General features: G+C 42.0%; 1 protein-coding gene across 24 annotated transcripts in view; it reads right to left on the minus strand.

Moving 5' to 3' along the window:
- The window catches only part of TRDN (triadin), a 305,901-nt gene that overhangs the window by 10,046 nt on the left and 276,082 nt on the right, over positions 1-19,773 (minus strand). For all 24 annotated transcript variants that reach the window (XR_008313241.1, XM_053284401.1, XM_053284346.1 and 21 more), the window contains 5 exons: positions 13,795-13,821; positions 12,925-12,963; positions 12,728-12,772; positions 6,653-6,697; positions 3,401-3,430 (listed from right to left, as the gene is read on the minus strand). Coding sequence is in view for 23 of the 24 variants with exons in the window: in XM_053284401.1 (XP_053140376.1) it covers positions 3,401-3,430; positions 6,653-6,697; positions 12,728-12,772; positions 12,925-12,963; positions 13,795-13,821 (186 nt within the window). In the remaining variant the exon portion in view is untranslated. The remainder of the gene's footprint in view (positions 1-3,400; positions 3,431-6,652; positions 6,698-12,727; positions 12,773-12,924; positions 12,964-13,794; positions 13,822-19,773) is intronic.

Below are 19,773 nucleotides of genomic sequence, written 5' to 3' on the forward strand. Positions count from 1 at the left end.
CAGATGACACTAAACTATTCAGGGTAGTGCAATCCAAAACAAATTGAGAGGAGCTGCAAAAAAAAAGATCTCTCCAAACTGGTGGAGCGGGCAACAAAATGGCAAATGTGGTTCAATGTAAGCAAATGTAAACTGATGCATATTGGGTTTACCAACTTCACATATACACTGATGAGATCTGAGCTGTTGGTGACTGACCAGGAGAGAGATTTTGGGGTCATGGTGGGCAGTTCATTGAAAATGTCAACTCAGTGCTCAGCAGCTGTGAAAAAGGCCAATTCCATGCTAGGGATCATTAGAAAGGGGATTGAAAATAAAAATGCTAAGATTAGAATGTCCTTATGCAAACCTATGCTGCAGCCACATTTGGAATATTGCATGCAGTTCTGGTCACCATATCTTTAAAAGAACATTGTAGAACTGGAAAAGGTGCAGAAGAGGGCAATCAAGATGATCAGGGGCCTGGAGCACCTTCCTTCTGAGGCAAGACTACAGCATCTGGGGATTTTAGTTTGGAAAAGAGGTGACTACTAGGAGACATGATAGAGGTGTTTAAAATTATGCATGGAGAAGAGAGAGTGGACAGAGAGAAATTTTTCTCCCACTCTTACAACACTAGAACCCGGGATCATTCTGTGAAACTGTCAGGAAATTTAGGACCGACAAAAAAAGTACTTTTTCACATAGTGTGTAATTAATCTGTTGGAATTCTCTGCTATGGGATGTGGTGAAGGCCACTAACTTGGATGGATTTAAAGGGGGCTTACACAAATTCATGGAGGACAAGTCTATCAATGGCTGCTAATTTGGTGGCTATAGCCACCTAGAGTTTCAGACAAGATGCCTGTTAATACTACAGGTGAAACTCGGAAAATTAGAATATCGTGCAAAAGTCCATTAATTTCAGTAATGCAAATTAAAAGGTGAAACTGATATATGAGACGGACACATTGCATGCAAAGCAAGATAAGTCAAGCCTTAATTTGTTATAATTGTGATGATCATGGCGTACAGCTCATGAAAACCCCAAATCCACAATCTCAGAAAATTAGAATATTACATGGAACCAAGAAGACAAGGATTGAAGAATAGAACAATATCGGACCTCTGAAAAGTATAAGCATCCATATGTATTGAGTACTTGGTTTGGGCCCCTTTTGCAGCAATTACTGCCTCAATGCGGCGTGGCATGGATGCTATCAGCCTGTGGCACTGATGAGGTATTATGGAAGACCAGGATGCTTCATTAGCGGCCTTCAGCAATTCTGCATTGTTTGGTCTCATGTCTCTCATCCTTCTCTTGGCAATGCCCCATAGATTCTCTATGGGGTCAGGTCAGGCGAGTTTGCTGGCCAATCAAGCACAGTACACTGTATACTTTTCAGAGGTCCGATATTGTTCTATTCTTCAATCCTTGTCTTCTTGGTTCCATGTAATATTCTAATTTTCTGAGATTGTGGATTTGGGGTTTTCATGAGCTGTACGCCATGATTATCACAATTATAACAAATTAAGGCTTGACTTATCTCGCTTTGCATGTAATGCGTCTGTCTCATATATCAGTTTCACCTTTTAATTTGCATTACTGAAATTAATGGACTTTTGCACGATATTCTAATTTTCCGAGTTTCACCTGTAGTTGCAGGGGAGCAACAGCAAGAGAGAGGGCATGCCCTCACCTCTTGCCTGTGGGCTTCTCAGGGGCATATGGTGGGCCACTGTATGAAACAGGATGCTGAACTAGATAGGCCTTGGGCCTGATACAGCAGGGCTGTTCTTATGTTCTTAAGGCAATATAGTTTAGGGATGTGCATGAAAAAATTGTTTTATATCATTATGTCACTTAGTTATCCTTTATGTTTAATGTCATTTTCATTAAAACCAATGGGGTAAGCAATGAGTGTGTTATGCCTACGTTATAGGCAAAAACTCATGGGCAGTAGTTTTTGCTTATAACATGGTGGATCTCTGTCCAGTTTTTTTGTGATCTACATCCATTTAATGCCCTTCTTACAGATCACTATTGGAAGTGAGTGAAGGGTTGAAGAGCAACAGAGGAAGATGAAAGGATGCTGGCAGCAATGCCCGATGGCACTTACTAGGGGGCAGAGCAAACAGGAAAGGCATCAATATGTGAGGAGCTGAGGAAGCAGCAGAGGCTGAGGCATAAATGCCCCAAGACACCAAGAGAGAGGGAGAGAAAACAGGAATACTGCCCAAATCTGAGATATCATCATCATCATCCTTATCCTCATATTGAAAAAGCTTTGGCAATGAATGGCCATATTCAAAGACCAGGGAGCACTGCAAAGACTTTGGCTTGTGCACAGTAAAAGAAACAGTCTGTTTAATGAATGTGAATGTACAAGCATTCACGGTGTTTTGGGCCCGAAAAACACCGCCAAAAAGATCATCAGCACTTAACTAATGAAAAAGAAATGTTTAATATAAAAATAAACAATCCAAGAGGATTAAAAGAAAAAGCTGGATTCTGAAGGCAAAGGGTGTTGGAGCTCAAGTAGTAAATGCCTAAGGACTATTAGGCATGAATAAAAAGAAAAGCTTGAATAAAAAAGATTAATAAAAAGTAAAGCTTGTTTAAAATGCAAAGGTTGGGGGAGTTGACAAAATTAAAGTGTGTATTCAGTAATAAGGGGAAAGTGAGAAAACAAACTGTTCCATGCCTTCTCAATGGCCATCCTCAGAGCACTTGCCCCCCCCATCTCCGTGCCACTCAAGACATTGCCCAGATTGATAAGTGTCACAAGTGGAAACCACAACGTTTAAAATTCTCCGCTATTGTTTCCATTGCAAATTGACAACAAATCCATCACACCTCTGAAAACTGATCTCTCTTGCTCAAATCCCTTTTGGTGGCAATTTACCTTTTCTCCATCACAATATAGCAGCAGCATGATTAGTACATTTTATTAAGGTTTGATATTTAAAATATATAGCATTTTCTCATAAGCCTAAACATTTTTCAAGAGCAAATGACACATTGAGATCATTCACACAATCAAAAACTCTGCTCTACCTGTGTTTGGGAGCTGTGTGTGCTCCCAATTTTCAGTTGTGTGGAAGCCAGGTAAGAGCAAAACCTGAGTAGAAGTGATTGTGTGGAAGCAAGAGGAGGAAAAGCTACCCAGGTTTCCTCTTACTTTGCTTCCACACAATCACTTCTACCCAGATTTTCGGCCTAGCTTCCAAACAACCAAAAATTGGGAGCACACACAGGTCCCAAACCCAGGTAGAACACAATTTTTGATTTTGTTGTATGACTTCATTATTTCTCAGCCAGACCATATTTTTCATAACCAAGTTATGCTTCATGCAATACTGACAAGTACTCTATGTCACCAGGGAATCTAAGAAGTCTTTAACCCTAAAAAGAACTTACATGCTGCTTTTGCTGCCTTTGACATCTTGTCTGGAAGGAAAGAAAGCCACACATCAGAGAGAACTTGAAATGCACCAAAACAATTTAGTAACATCAGCCAGATTATTTCTTTCATAATACAGGTTTTGGTCAAATTAATTCAGCTACTTTTTGTGATGTTGTCAAGCAGTGATGAAGACTGTATGCCCTTGAAGAATTTCTGTGTGAATGTAATCAGAGAATTTCTCTTTATACAGACAAAGATCTAAGAAATCATTGTGCTATCTACCACTGTAAAGGGTAAATGTGTTTGAAAAATGACATGTTTCAACTAGAGGCTTAACCTGCTACTCTTGTGAGAACTACTTCTTTGCTACATAATAATTCAACTTTCCCTGAGGTGTGACGTTCCTTGTTAGAACGAAGAGTGAATTTAAAGCTCTCTAGGCTGGTGTGTGTGTGTATATATATATATTTAATTAAGATTTGGATTCTAAACTGCTGTATCCATTTTTAACAAGCATTTATCGTGTGTGTGTGTGTGTGTGTGTACACACACGTACACATACATTTATGATTATGATTGAATGGAATTTGTGTGTGTGTCTATATGTGTGTGTCTAGGCTTAGACGGTACATGGCAGGCGATACATGGCAAGCCTTGCCTTTGCAGTTTTCAACCTATCAGTGCTGGCTCTGCCACAGCCGTGACCAATGAAAATGTGCCCCACCACAAATACTGGGGCTGGAGGAGAGCAGAGGAGCACAAGAATGTCATCGCATCACACACACACCCCTCTCTCTCTGTGAAGGGAAGAGGTGGCTACCCCACCCCCATGCGGCAACCTCAGACAGATAACGGCCTGTGTGGGATCCCAAGAAATATGCTGGATTGGGGTGTGTGTGTGTGTGTGTGTGCGCGCGCGCGCACGCGTTGGCTATTTCTGTGCTTTGTCAGCTTAAGATTTGGGTGGGTTGCAGGAACAGGTGACAGTGAGGCCAGCTGAAGGGGACACCTGTGTGCTGCACACAGGGGCTTGTGAGGTGACCCCTACAGCCACTTTACTTCTGGTATTGGAGGTGGGAGACATGAATGCCCATGACTGCCAAGTGCAACGGAGACGAGAGCTGTCCCTTTGGAAACATCAAGCCTTCAAGTGAGAGAGAAAGAGGGATGAAAGAGGGGAAAGGAGAGAGAGAGAAAAGGGAGGGGAAGAGAGAGAAAGAGAAAGAAATAGTAAGAAACAAGGGAGGGAAAGACAGAGGGCACAAGAGAGAAAGATAAAGGAGGGGAAGGGGGGAGAGAGTGAGAGAGCAGGGGAAAGGGAGAGAAATGAATAAAGCAAGCCTTCAGACTGCATGAAAGTTTGAGGACAGGGAGTGATGTTGGGTCATGTCAGGTGTCAACTGAAAGGACAGGCTTCATTACCCCACGGATTGTTTGAGGACATCTTCCTCCAGTTTTTAGTCATGGTCAACTTTATTGAGCCCCTGGTGGCGCAGTGGTAAAACTGCCACCCTGTAACCAGAAGGTTACAAGTTCGATCCTGACCAGGGGCTCAAGGTTGACTCAGCCTTCCATCCTTCCGAGGTCGGTAAAATGAGTACCCAGAATGTTGGGGGCAATATGCTAAAATCATTGTAAACCGCTTAGAGAGCTCCGGCTATAGAATGGTATATAAATGTAAGTGCTATTGCTATTGCTATTATGTAGATCTCTCATGAGTAAGATCATTTGACTCACTAACTATTGTATCAGCAAATCAAGAGATCAAAAACTGTGTGTATAAAGAAATGTAAGACACTGAGCAATAAAGCTCCTGCACCTGGAACAGACTGCTAGACTGGGCCAAATAGCTGCTCACTCAAAGTGTACATTCACAACCACCAAGTACTTAATTAGGGTTTGGCAAGACCATTTACAGGAAGGAAAAGATTTTTCTTGCTCCAGTTGTATCTGATAAGCTAGTGGGTACAGCTCTTTAAAACCAATCATGTTGAAATCTATACACATTTCCCCCCCCATAAAAAAGCTATGAAACAGTCCTGAATGTGCATATGAATTGCACCAAAGAATTTCTCCATATTTTGTAAAAGAAATGTGCAATTACATGTACTTGCAGTGTAAATAGTATCAACAATCACATTCTTGTTTGCATGCTTTCTTAGGATGGATATATGAGAAAACAGGATACACTTTCATATTTCCATTTGTTTTGGTGACTAAAATCCAAGAGGATATAAAGATCAGCTTGTCTCCAGGACATTGACAAATAACTTCATATGACATACCGTCAATAACACTGCCTGAATAAAGATAACCATTCCTTACTGTGCAGATAGTTCCCTGGTAAGCTGGTCATCTATATTTTCCAGCCAAGCAGTGATTATTATCCTGTCAGAGTATTTCTCTAATAAAGTATGAGAAAAACCCCACCATATATCTTTGGCCAGGCACAGCCAGGCTAGTTACATGCACACCATGGAAAGTTACATGTTTGTATATGCCCAAGAGGAAATTACATGTGCTTAAGTCCTACTGAAATCAATGGGGAAATTTAGTCATGTCCAACATAAATCCCATCAACTGGATTTCATAAAGACTAATTTTATCTGGACTCCTAATAATAAAGACATCGTTTCAAAATTTCCAGGTCCATGTAAACAATATTGGTGAGGGTAGGGCTTAGGTTTACGTCCTCATCTCTAAATAACCCCTAGAGCCAAAGCACATGTTGCATTAAGGCCATAATTGGGGCTCATATACTTGACTTTTACAACTAAAGAAAAAGTTGTGAATTTGGAAACAGCTAGGGAGTAAAGTGAGTATTTAACCCCTGATCCACAATCCCAATCCAGATACCCCTTCCCCGACTACCTAAGCTGTTTTTCCTGAGAAATATGTTCTCACTGGTACTAATGGTAGCATCACTTCTGGGGGAAATAGCAACTGCATGGGGGACCAATCCTGGATTGAGACCATGGTGGGGGGCAAAAGGTTGAAGCTGCTCCTCTCCCTAGTACATGTGCATATGTACACACTCTACAGCCATATAAGTTGTGCACATCAATCACATCATCCACAGTCACAGGCGTAATGTAACATGTAGTTGAAAAGAATGATTAGAATAATAGAGTTGGGATGGGTCCTGCAGGCCATCTGGTCTAATCTTCTGCTCAATGTGGTTTGAGACCTAGAGATTTTAGCAATGTACATATAGGCATTAGAGGACTGGATAGACTGAGAAACTGAGGCTAAACAACCCTGGTTACCTGTTGTCACATTGCGATGTTGGTGGATTTCTTTTACCACTGGGACTGTTGAGCAAAACATGAAGAGCAAATTAATTTGCATCCAAAAGGTCAATTTTAGCATTTAAAATATCAAACATGTTATTAGAATGTTAACGCTATTAACTGTACACATATTAGTTCTACATCCGTTTGTCTTTTGAAAATGCTTGTAGAGAATATCACAGAGTTTTTTCTTTGTAATGTTGAACTAATGAAATAATGTTGTAAAAAGGAAGCTGAAAGGGAAAGTCAGGAGGGTCAAATCACTTCAGAAAGCATGGAACTTATTTAAAACCACAATAATAGAAGCTCAGTTGGAAAGTATACCAAGAAGGAGGAAAGGTACCACTAAGTTCAGGAGGATGCCAGCATAGCTAACAAGTAGAATCTATAAAAAGGAAGAAGTCTTCCTTCAGAAAATGAAGTCCTGCCCAAATGAAAAGAACAGAAAGGAACATACATTTTGGCAAAAGAAAGCAAGGAGACCAGCAAGGAATGCAAAAACAGAGTCTGAGGAAGATAGGAAGCTGAGGAAGCTGCCATATACTGAGTCAGTCCATCTAGTTCAGTATTGTCTATATAGATTGGCAGCGGCTTCTCCAAGGTTGCAGGCAGGAATCGCTCTCAGCCCTATCTTGGAGATTCCAAGGAAGGAACTTGGAACTTAAATGCTCTTCCCAGAGCGACTCCATCCTCTAAGGGGAATATCTTACAGTGCTCACACTTCTAGTCTCCCTTTCATATGTAACCACATGCACCAGCTACTTCCAGCCACTTCCGGCCGAAGAGCAAGTGGGGCAGCAGGGAAGTACACTGCTGCCCCGTAGGACTTGGGAAATACTGGGCGTTGGTGGGGGGAAAGCAGAGGGAAGGGTAAGTGCACCCTCACCTGCCCTTAAAGTGCGCCCGCCCCTCCATTGAGCCACACGCATGTGGTTCTGTGTACATCCCTAATCAGAGGCAAAAAACCTGCCAGGTAGGCAGTTGGTCCCTTAGGTGATGAGGATGTGAAAGGGATTATTAAGGCAGATATTCTCTGCAAAGAGATTGCAGAGAAGCTGAATGAATTCTTTGCATCTGTCTTTAAAAAAAAAAAAAATTATTCAGTTTTTCCACAACACAAAAAGGAAAGCACAAATAAAACAAACAAACAGACAGACAAGAAAAGGAAAAAGAGCACATAAGGACTTCCATCTCAAGAGCACATAAGGACTTCCATCTCAGTTCTTTGCATCTGTCTTCATGGCAGAGGATACTGACTATATACCCACTCCAGAACTGAGCCTCTCAGGTTTGGCGGCTGAAGAACTGGGCCAGTTTGAGGTGATGAGAGAGGATGTCTCCTGCTAACTGAGCAAAGAGGCACCTTTTAAAAGTGATGATTCTCTTGACTGAGGAGAGGGAGATCAATTGGCCCCATCGAACCCCAAGACAGAATCCCTCCAGTGGCTGTTGCTGGTGTCTATCTTATGATTCATTTTAGATTGTGAGACCTTTGGGGAGAGGGATCCATCTTTATTTATTATATTTCTATATGTAAACTGCTTTGGGAACTTTTGGTGAAAAGTAATATATAAATATTCATAGCAGTAGTAGTATATTCTGAACTGTCTTGAAAAACTAAAAATAAACATATCACCAGGGCCAGATGGCATCCAGATGGCAAGAGTTCTGAAGGAACTCAAATGTGAAATTCCTGGTCTCCTAGTAAAAATATGTAACTTGTCCCTATGATCGGGCACTGTACTAGAAGACTGGAAAGTAGCCAACGTAACTCTGATTTTCAAAAGGGGATCCAGGGGGATCCAAGAAACTACAGGCCAGATAACTTAACTTCTGTGCTGGGTAAATTGATGGAAAGCATACTTAAGGACAAAACATACTGAGGCTCTTCACATGAGCAGTGTGGAGAGCCTATGAGGGTCTCAGACGATCAGGCAGCTAGCCCTGGGCAACCGGATCAGCCACCCACATGATTACTGGCTCCGTCATGGAGCTGGTAGGGGTGGCAGTGATCGGGGACCACCAGGTTCCAGAAGTCCCAGCATGCCCCATGTGAATGCACATGGTATTCTGGGGAGACCCCTGTGCCAGGAGGCTTGTCAGGAGCGCTGTGGCAACTCACAATTTTAAAAATGGGGTTAGCGGAGAGTGCGCTCCGCTAACCTCGTTTCAGGGGAGGGGCACTTAGGGAGGTTTGCTGCTGGTAGCTGGGCAGCTCTCGTTGCAGCACATGGCCAGGAAAAACTGGGCTAGACTCCCTTAACCCAGTTTTTCCTGGTTGTGGGAATAGCCTCACTGTATTGTGAAACATACAGAAGAACAAGCTTTGCTTAAGGAGAACCATTATGGCTTCTGCAAGGGCAAGTCTTGCCTTTACATTAGATCCAGGGGTCATCCCATAAAACTTATGGCCAGGAATTTCGGACCAACAAAAGGAAGTACCTTTTCACACAGCGCATAATTAATCTATGGAATTCTCTGCCACAGGATGTGGTGATGGCCACTAGCTTGGATTGCTCTTATTTATTTATTTATTTATTTATTTATTTATACTGCCCCTCCAAAAATGGCTCAGGGTGGTTTACAACAAACAAAAACAATTAAAATCAACAGTTAGAATCAAAACTAAATCAGTTAAACAATTAAAATCATTTAAACATTAAAATCATTAACATTAACATCATTTAAAACCAACATTAAAAATTTAAACCATGAATCTAATTAAAAGCATTGGTGAATAAATGCATCTTCAGTGCCTCTTTAAAAGTTGTCAGAGATGGGGAAGCAATTATTTCAAAAGGGAGCACGTTCCAAAGTCCATGGGCAGCAACAGAGAAGGCTCGTTCCTGAGTAGCCACCAAGTGAGATGGTGGCAACTGCAAGTGAACCTCTCTAGATGATCTCAACAGGCAGTGGAGCTCATGATGAAGAAGATGTTCTCTTAAATACCCAGGGCCTAAGCTGTTTAGGGATTTATGGGTAATAACCAGCACTTTGTATTTTGCCTGGAAACATATCAGCAGCCAGTGTAATTCTTTCAACACAGGAGTGATATGGTCTCACCTAGCTGATCCAGAGACCAACCTGGCCACCACATTCTGGACCAACTGCAGTTTCCGGACTATGTACAAAAGCAGCCCCACATAGAGCGCATTGCAGCAATCCAGCCTAGAGGTTACCAGCAGATGTACAACCGTTTTGAGGTCGTTCATCTCAAGAGACGGACGCAGCTGGTGTATCAGCCATCGCTGATAAAAAAACACCTCTGGCCACCGTCTCAACCTGGGACACTGGGGTGAGGTTCGGATCCAGAAGCACCCCCAGACTGCGTACCTGTTCCTTCTGGGGGAACGTGACCCCATCCAGAAGTGGCAGATCAGTATAGTCTCCTGAGTTCTGACCCTGTACAATAAGTACCTTCATCTTATCTGGATCCAGCCTGTTTGTTATCCCTCATCCAGCCCATTACTGTCTTCAAGCAGGCATTTAGGGAGGTTATGCCTTCTCTTGATGAGGCTGACATGGAGAAGAAGATTTGGGTGTCATCAGCATACTGATAACACCCTGCACCAATCTCCTGATGATCTCTCCCAGTGGTTTCATGTAGATGTTATCAACACTGGAGACAACGTGGAAACCCGAGGGATACCATACAAAAGTTCAGATTTAGAAGAATAACAGTCTCCAAGGGACACCATCTGGAATCTGCCCATGAGGTAGCAGCAGAACCACTGCAAAGCAGTGCCTCCCACTTCCAATCCCATCAGACGTTCCAGAAGGATACTATGGTCAATAGTATCAAGAGCTGCCGAGAGGTCCAAAAGGACCCTCAGAGTCACACTCCCTCTGTCAATTCCCAATTGAAGATAATCCATCCATCAGGTTGACCAAGGTAGTCTCCACCCCATAGCCCACCCAAAAGCCAGTCTGAAATGAGTCTAGATGATCAGTTTCCTCCAAGATTGTCTGGAGCTGGGAGGCCAGCACCTTCTCAATCACCTTGCCCAGCCATGGAAGGTTGGAAACTGGCTTGTAATTGCTTAACTCTGAGGGATCCAAGGCAAACTTCTTCAGAAGCGGTCCAATGATTGCCTCCTTCAGACACGGAGACATCCTGCCCTCCCTCAGAGAAGCATTTATCATCTCTACCAGGCCCTCTACAACAGTCTCCCTGCCAGACAGTATAAGCCATGTTGGGCAAGGATCAAGAGGACAGGTGGTAGGCTACATCATTCCAAGCAACTTGTCCACATCCTCAGGAGTCACAAACTGAAACTGATCCAGGATTGTTCACAAGACAGTGGTGGATAGTCTCAATAGCTGTCCCTGCTTCTTTCAGTAGCTGACCAAATAGGGCCTTCAAAATTCACCAGCAGATGTTGTTGCTTTTTTTTTTTACTAGATTGTGTTAAGCAGACATCAGACTCTGTAACAATTGTGGAATTTGAATATGTTGGCCCGAATACGGGAGATTTTGTCCACAAAAAAAGTCATTAAAAACATCACAGCAAGTAATTGTTGGTTCCAAGAACCGATTCGGGGGGGAAGGAGTGCACGTTAGGCCCTTCATAATCCTGAACAACTCTGCCAGACGTGAACTTGCGAACGCGATATGAGAGGAAAAGAATCACTTCTTTGCCACACGTATCGCCTGAGCATAGATCTTCAAATGCACAAGTGTAACTGCCTACCTTCACAACACTTTTGGGGGTGGGGCTGGCTGTCCCATATGCAGCCCCGGCAGACTGGAAATGCTGGTACTGCCTTGCACAACATATCAACCACTCTGTAGTGATGCCATAGATACAATCTGCTGGGCATTCATTGACATAGCTGGTAGTTATGACAGACTAACTTTTTTTGTGGTTGTTACCGGTTGCCACAAACACTACCAAATTCTACATACCATAGAAGCACCATTCAGCCTCCCTAGAGATAATTTCATTTTATGCTAGATGGTCCCCTCTGGCCCATCTAGCTAATAACTGAGGACCATTCTCTCTCTCTCTCTCTCTCTCTCTCTCACACACACACACACACAATCTATATACTGTATATAGAATACTTTTGCTATATGAACAGAAGCTCAGTTTAAAAAAGTATGTACATCATCATGTGCACACATAGCACAATAATTTGTTTTTCTGATAGATGTGTAAAAAGATACTAGCTGTCTGATTTGGACAAAAATAACACAATAAATACTTGTGTCACACATAATACGTGATGGTGTACACACTTATATCTATACTGAGATTTTCTCTGTGAAGTGTTCCTGAAATGTCTATCCCAATTCGCATTAAAATGTCTGAACAATATCAGGGTCAGCATCAGTGTGTTTGTGAGTGTGTGTGTGTGTGTGACACACAAAATTTTATATTATATATAACATTTTATAAAGCAAAAGAAGGACTAAAGCTAAAAGGCAAGTGGGTGGATGTTTCCCCTTTATTTTTCCTTGGCAGCTGAGCACCGTAGGGAAAGGAGTTCCAAATGGATGCATTTTCCAACCCTGGTGGTGTCTGGCCACTGAGGCATGAATAGATACTCTTCTTTCAGAGCCACAGCAGCAGTGGCTCTGCAGGAGGAGTATATCCACTGCTGTCCACCACTATCAGTAAGCCCCCTCCACTGCACCCTCATTTCCCAGGCCAGAGTGGGCAGCAACAGCAGCAGGAGACATCCCTGGGCCTCAGGGATTGTCTGGGTGGGCCCTCCAATAGGTGTGGGCTCATGGTCTGGTTCCAGTGTTGCTGACCCCTGACATCACCCATGAATTTTGGTGCAGGACGAACAAGTCTATTGATACAATGGGCATAAAACTGGTATGTTTTAGTCATAGCAAACTTAGTTCTGGAGGACTTCGATTTCATTGCTCTGTAGGTAATTTACATAAGATCTGATAACCCCAATTTAACATATGAATCCATATTAATTTAGCACATGAAGATTATTGTGGCTCTTCCAGACACTATAAAGAAATTCCCATGAAACTTTAATATTTTGATGTATGGTGTGTGATGTTGTACAGTATATACTTCCATATTTTACCTTTCGCCTTTTCTTCTTTCACATGTGTTTTCTCCACTGTTTTTCCTATGTGTAGATTATGAGGGGAAAAAACAATTAATAATAAGAAGCTGTAAGTCAGCTAAAGTACAGCAATGGCACCTTCCTAGCATTGGAAAAATAAATTAAAACAATGATCTTGTGCATGACTTCTAAAAAGCAGGATATCTGCCCCTTACCTCCCCTTTCCTTCTCAGCCTTTTCTGCTTTCTTCTTGTCTAGAAAGATTGTCAAGGCATCATGATTACATTTTTGCAGCCTGAAATATCATGATTACATTTTTGCAGCCTGAAATATCTGAACGTACACTTTTCAAAATACATGGATTCTCTTAGTGAGCAGCTGTAAAGCTGAACGTGCCTGAGACAGCACAGTCACTATATCCATACCAGCATAGGCACTTCTATCAAGCATTATCCTAAAAGTCTTGATATACACATCTGTCCATTTTCAGCATCCCTTTCTCAAACCTCCTAGAATAGAGTCAATCAGCTGTGACTTCACACAAGGAGACAGATTGAAATTAACTAAGGTGCAGTGCTGGAGGCGTCTGTGCCATTTCAATATTCCCTGCTGAGAACAGCAGCAACGATCTGGCAGACTGCCTTAGAACTGTCCTTTTTTTATTTCACCCCGTCTGATCCAGTTTACTGTAATGCAAATTTGTTCATTGTCATCTAGCACACGAGCTATCTGCTCCACTGCGAGCAGGCTGGCTCTAGTCATCCCAACCAAGATCATCTCTCTTCCCAGCATTTATAGCCCAATGCTATGCATATGAACTCAGAAATAAATCTCACTAAGTCAAGGAGACTTATTTCCTAGTAAGTGACTTAGGATTGCTCCCTTGAAAACAAAATGAGTGGTGGGCATAAAATATTTGACACATCCGTCAGAGAACCAAATCCCTCAGTGGGACACATTTAACCAGTTTTCATGGAGCTTGGTGGATATGCCAGTTTATGAGCTGAAGATCTGTGTAAGTAGGCTCTGTTTTCATGGTCAATTATTCTGCTGCTAAATATTTTAGGGGGGGGAAATATGTTTACCTGGTACTGTAATTTCAGTTGAAGGTTCTTCAGGTTAAAAAAAAAAGAATAAAGGGAAGGAGGAAAGTAAGCATTAAATCTTGATAACAACATATCTTATCAGCATCAATAATCTTTTATCAGGTTTTCAATAATCTTTTATATGATGATACTAGTAGATGAGGCAAAGTCACACTGCCAGGAAAGTTCAAGAAATGAAATCCGGCAAGGGGGCGGGAGGGGTGGCGCTCTAATATCATGTGCACAGAAACAGTGATATTGGAGTACTTGACCTACCCCACCCGGTGGGGGGAAGCAGACTGCATGGGGAGAATAGCTATTTAAACTTTAAACCTCCTGCATCAGCTGAGAAGCAGGGAGAGTGGCTATTTACATTTTAAACCCTCCACACATCAGCTTAGTTGTGGGGGGAGGCATAACATTTAAAAAGACACTCTTCCTGCTTCTCAGCTGATGTGTGGGAAGGTTTAAAGAAGTGACACGGGGCAAGAGTGGATGGAACAGCTTGCACCTCCTGCACCACTTGCACCAATCTTCCCATGCAATCATAGTAAATTTGCATCTGAGAAAAAAGTGCTTCTCTGGGCTTGACGTCATTTTGGAATTATTGATCTGACCACTGAGTGTTAACAATCTGTTGGGAACAATAACACTTAAAATATGATGATTATATTTGGAATTTCTTCTAAAAAGACATTTAAACTCTTCTCCAGTATATTCTGGTGTAAAAAGCAGTGCATTCAGCTAATTTAAGTGGCAGGATTGTTCATGCAAAATTTGGTATCTGTAGGCACAATGGGGAGGCAACCTGCCTGGAGAGCAGGAAGCTGTTGGTTCGAATCCCCGCTGGTGTGTTTCCCAGTCTATAGGAAACACCTATATCGGGCAGCAGCAATATAGGAAGGTGCTGAAAGGCATCATCTCACACTGTGTGGGAGATGGCAATGATAAACCCCTCCTGTATTCTACCAAGAAAACCATGTGGCTCTGTGGTTGCCAGGAGTCGACACCGACTCGACGGCACAAACTTTCCTTTTCCTAGGTAATCAGGTAATATGATATTCATACTTTATTCTAAAACATACCCACCAAAATTATTTAAACCTTTCAGTGAACATATTCTGGTGTACAAAAATAGTGCATTCAGCTAATTTCAGTGGCTGAAATTTCAGTGGTTGTGTATTCAAAATTTAGTATCTGTAGGTTGGGACATATAACTATATGTATGTATGTATGTATGTATGTATGTACTGTATGTATTTGATTTCTATACTGCCCTTCAAAAAATGGCTCAGGGCAATTTACACAGAGAAATAATAAATAAATAAGATGGATCCCTGTCCCCAAAGGGCTCACAGTCTAAAAAGAAACACAAGATAGACCACCAGCAACAGTCACTGGAGGTACTGTGCTGGGGGTGGATAGGTCCATATGACATTGGGACATATGACTTTATTTTTCACCAACCAACCAACCAACCACTTCTTCAAAATATATAAAAGATAACAATCTGGAAATAAATGCACTATTGTTGGCCTGTGCATAGAAATATCATATTTGAAAGGCAAGCCATTGGAATGATTACAACCTAACACACAGTTAGTTCAATGAATCTCAGCCATGGTGGCTCAGCAGTGTGGGCAAATTAATTTCAACAACCTGCCCTTCCCCAGGGAGCACACTTGTACAGCCCTCAGGGACATTTTTAGGGGATACAGCAGGCTTCCAGGGGAATGGGAGCATGTTAAAGTCCCCCCTCCACACATACAGTGTTAGTCTGGAACTCTTCAGAAGCACTCACTGGTGCTTCTCCTGTTGCACCAGTGCTTCATTAGTTAGGATGTCAGCCAGTATGTTTTGAAAAATGCAGATATTGTGCCAGTCAAAACTTTTTAGACAAGCAAAAACTGTATCCAGAATTTCATAATGCATATTTATATGATTTAATTCCTTCAAAAAAAAATTAAATTGTGAAAATGTTAAGCGCAGTTACACACAGAAGTATCTGTGGAATTTCCCAAAGATCTATATTGGCAAGTGATTGCTATATTTAATCTGTTCCTTTCTGGAGCTAGGGGCGCAGAGATGTGACCAAGTATTAGCAAGGGAGTGAAAATAAAAGTGCCAGTATTATCATGCCTTTATACAAATATAGGATGAGAGACATGTGGACCATAGTTCTGGTCAACCCTGTTTCAGAAAAAAGCTATTATAGAACTTGAAAAGGTACAGAAAAATGCAGCCACAATTATCAGTGAGTTTTAGCATTTTCTTAAGAAAAAAGGCATTTTTTAAAAATAGTTAAAGCATTATTCAAACTGGGTACATTACACCCATATACAGGAGAACAGGAGCACGCCAGCTAGTCATGTTCTTGGCAGTCTCTGTAGCCACACTGCTGGCTTTTCTTGGGTACAGTGTTTGTCTGCAGAGGGAAATGCTGTGCCAGGGAGAGTTTCTTTCCATGATTCAAAATGCTGTCTATACCAACAAACTCTGCATTCAGGGAAGCCAGGGGTGTGTTTATCAAATGTGTTGTTGCTGGGTCAGTGGCTAGCCAATGCTTTCCCATTCCCCTGTATCTCTCCCCTGTACACTGTACCCAGTTTGACTAATGCCCAAACAGGGCTATTCTTATTTATTTAATGCATTTATATCCTGCTATTCCTCCAAGGGCCCAGAGTGGTGTACATGGTTATGTTTATCCTCACAACAACCCTATGAGATAGTTTAGGCTGAGAAATAAGTGGTTGGCCCAGAGTCACTCAGTGGACCGGGTCTCACGATCAGTGAGACCCGGTTTGGGGCAGTGAGCGGGAAGAGCGGGCTAAGCCCGCTCTCCCCACTCACGAGCGGGCAGGGAGCCCTGGGTGGCCGGATCGGCTGCCCACATGATATCCGGCTCCGTGACGGAGCCGGTGGGGGGGAGCGGGGGCCACGTGGCCCCCGCAAGCCCCAGTGTGCCCTGCATGAGCATGCAGGGCATACTGGGGAGACCCCTGGAGCCAAGAGGCGGCTTTTCGCCTCCCGGCCGGGGGTCTATTCATGAGTAGGCACAGCACGAAGGCGCTCCACGGCTACTCATGATTCTAAAAAGCAGGTTTGCTGGAGTGCTCGCTCCGCAAACCTGCTTTTTAGCAGGGGTTCTCGAGCGGGTTACCCGCTCAAGAACCACCGGGCTCGGCTGTGAGCCCGGTGGTTCTTACGGTCAACAAAAATCAGGCTAGCAGAGGCTAGCCTGATTTTTGTTGATTGTGAGAATCGCCCCAGTGAGTTTCATGGCTGAATGGGAATTTGAACTCAGGTCTCCCCAGTCCTAAACTAACCTCTACATCACACTGGATCATGACTTTAGGAGCTGTTCAGATGGACAACCTCCACACGTGATTGAAGGATATCCCGATAGCACATTGGGATGTCCTTCAGATGACATCAGAGTGCGGGCTTCTCACAGAGATTCACCACTCTCTTTGTATGTTGGGATGGTGATAGAGTAAACTGACCTCTACTAGCAGCCACCACCACATCTTGCAGCAGTGAATTTCAGAAGCTAAAATAATGCATTCTGTGAAGGATTATTTGTGTTTGTTTGTCTTGAATCTCCTGCCAGTCAGTTTGACTGGATGGCCCTAAGGAAGGAGAAAAACATCTCTCTCTCCACTTCCTCTACATTATGCATAATTTTATAAACCACTCTCATATTTTTTGCTTACTCTTTTTCTGAACTAAAAGGTCCCAGCTGGGCTAACCCTCTGATTATTGTGATTGCCTTTTGTAAAACTTTACTTCCTCAGTTCCTAACCAATCTAGTGGTTAAGAAAGTGATTTGGAGCTCCCTTGCCCAAAGACCCTATAACTGATAGCTTCACTGGGTGGCTTTAGGCAATCCACTGTCTTTCAGCCTCAGTTCCCCTCTATAATATGCAGATCATAATACTGGCATACATTTCTGGGCAGATGTAAGGCATAATGTGATAATGTATGTGAAGTGCTGTTCAATCGTGTGTAAATTTGGAGCGGGGTGCCAGCTTCACATTAGAAGCTGAAACACTGCATGTTACTTGCCCCTTTCACATTGAAGTTAGACAGTGTGGCCTGATTTGGTCCATATTTGCTGTTTGCTGGGAAGGCCTTTGTCTGGATCATCCTTTGTGTTAATTGAGTACAAACTGAACCCATCACTAGCTTGGTGAACCCATCTCTTAGCAATATTCCCAACATCAATAATAGAACTGCTATGCCCATGAGATAACTGTTTCTTTTTAAAAATACAACAAAAACCTTGCCTCTTATGTATTAAGTTATGCATCAAGTAATAACATAACTTCCTTTAAAACAATCAGTATGCATTAACAATTCTTTTAATGTGAATGCAGCTCTGATGTTGCAAAATGATCAATTCCTGCCACAGGCAAGCAATTAAAGATAAATGGAAACAGGACTTTAAAAATACAGTGACTTAATTAATTTGCTTGATTCCTATATGTAGATATTAGATTTCATTAAACTATTGGTTAATATATTCGCATGATCTAGCACAAAGATTACTTCGAGATTATTTATTCAGAGTTAATTAACTATACACTTAATACATCTAAAATTTCTGCATTGTCTAGGAATTTCCATCATGAAGGGACATGATATGATATAGTCGCTATGACATTCAGAACAAGGAAGTGCTGGTGCAGTGAGAAGAATGGACAAATAGCACCTCCAAACTAACTGCACCAGTGCACTGAGGAAGAGGCAATTTTGACAACCTCCCCAAGAAGATTCCTGCCATTCAAAAATATGTATCTGACAGTTGCCAAGCCCTCAGGGACATATTTTTGGATGGAACTGAGGATTTCCTGGAGAAGGGGAGGTCATCAAAAACAGTCTGGAAGTGCTATTGTTTGCTCTTTATTTCTCTGAATGTTCTCTGTATATCTGCCTATCAATCTAGTATAACATTCATGGAATGTTAGTGTAAGGTTAGTTTTGTGAGGCTGTAGTCTTTTCAGTTTTTTATATCTGAGGATGTCATGGCAAATTAAATTTTGAATACAGCCATAAAAATGCTAGCAATTATATATGTGTATTTAAAGCAGGGCTACACAACTTTGGTCCTTCTGCAGATGTTGGCCTACAATTCCCATCATCTCTGACTACTGGCCACTGTGGCTGGGGATGATGGGAGTTGTAGTCCAACAACAGTTGGAGGGTCAAAGTTGTGCAGCCCTGTTTTAAAGGGTGCATGATGACAATGAATGAGCTTCTCCTAGGATATGTCAGAATGTGCTTTTTTCTAAGGCAACAACTTTCTAGAAGCCAAGACTAAATTCTGCAGAGGAAACTGTCAAACTACATGTTAAATTAATAATGATGATGATGATGATGATGTTGATGATGATGATAATGAGTGGTCACACTTCTATTTAAGTCTCGAGACAGTGTAGTGATGTTATGTTACTGTGAAAGAACCAAAGTGGTGGAGGAAAGGGGGGAGGTTGTATGATTTAAAGAATATGGTAGCACTAATGCCTTTGATTGAAAAAGCATGCAAAATGACTGCTGCCACTTGCTGGCTATAATGAAAATGGCACCAGGGAGACAGTTGGTTGATAACCACAGTAATATATATCAGCCATTCTACTAAATAACTTATTTTGCAGTAAACTGTTGTCTGACCATAATAATCCACTAATGGGTGCATGCTGTTTCTTAACACAAGGCCAGGCTGCATGAATCATAAAAAGATATGCTACCAAGAACAGAAACAGCTCATATTTTCTTCTGTCATCTATCCAAAGCCTCTTTTTAATTACATTTGCCTGGCAACATGACCAACTCTTATTATTTTATTAATATTTTCTGTATGGAAATGAGATATGCATTTTATGTAGGCTCTCATAACTGGGAATTGAATAAAGGAATTCTAAATCTAATCCTGTACCATAGGCTGTTTTAATAGTGTGATATTGCATTTATATCCCTTCT

Source organism: Hemicordylus capensis, chromosome 1 (genome assembly GCF_027244095.1).
Source record: "Hemicordylus capensis ecotype Gifberg chromosome 1, rHemCap1.1.pri, whole genome shotgun sequence".
NCBI classification, from domain to species: Eukaryota; Metazoa; Chordata; class Lepidosauria; order Squamata; family Cordylidae; genus Hemicordylus; species Hemicordylus capensis.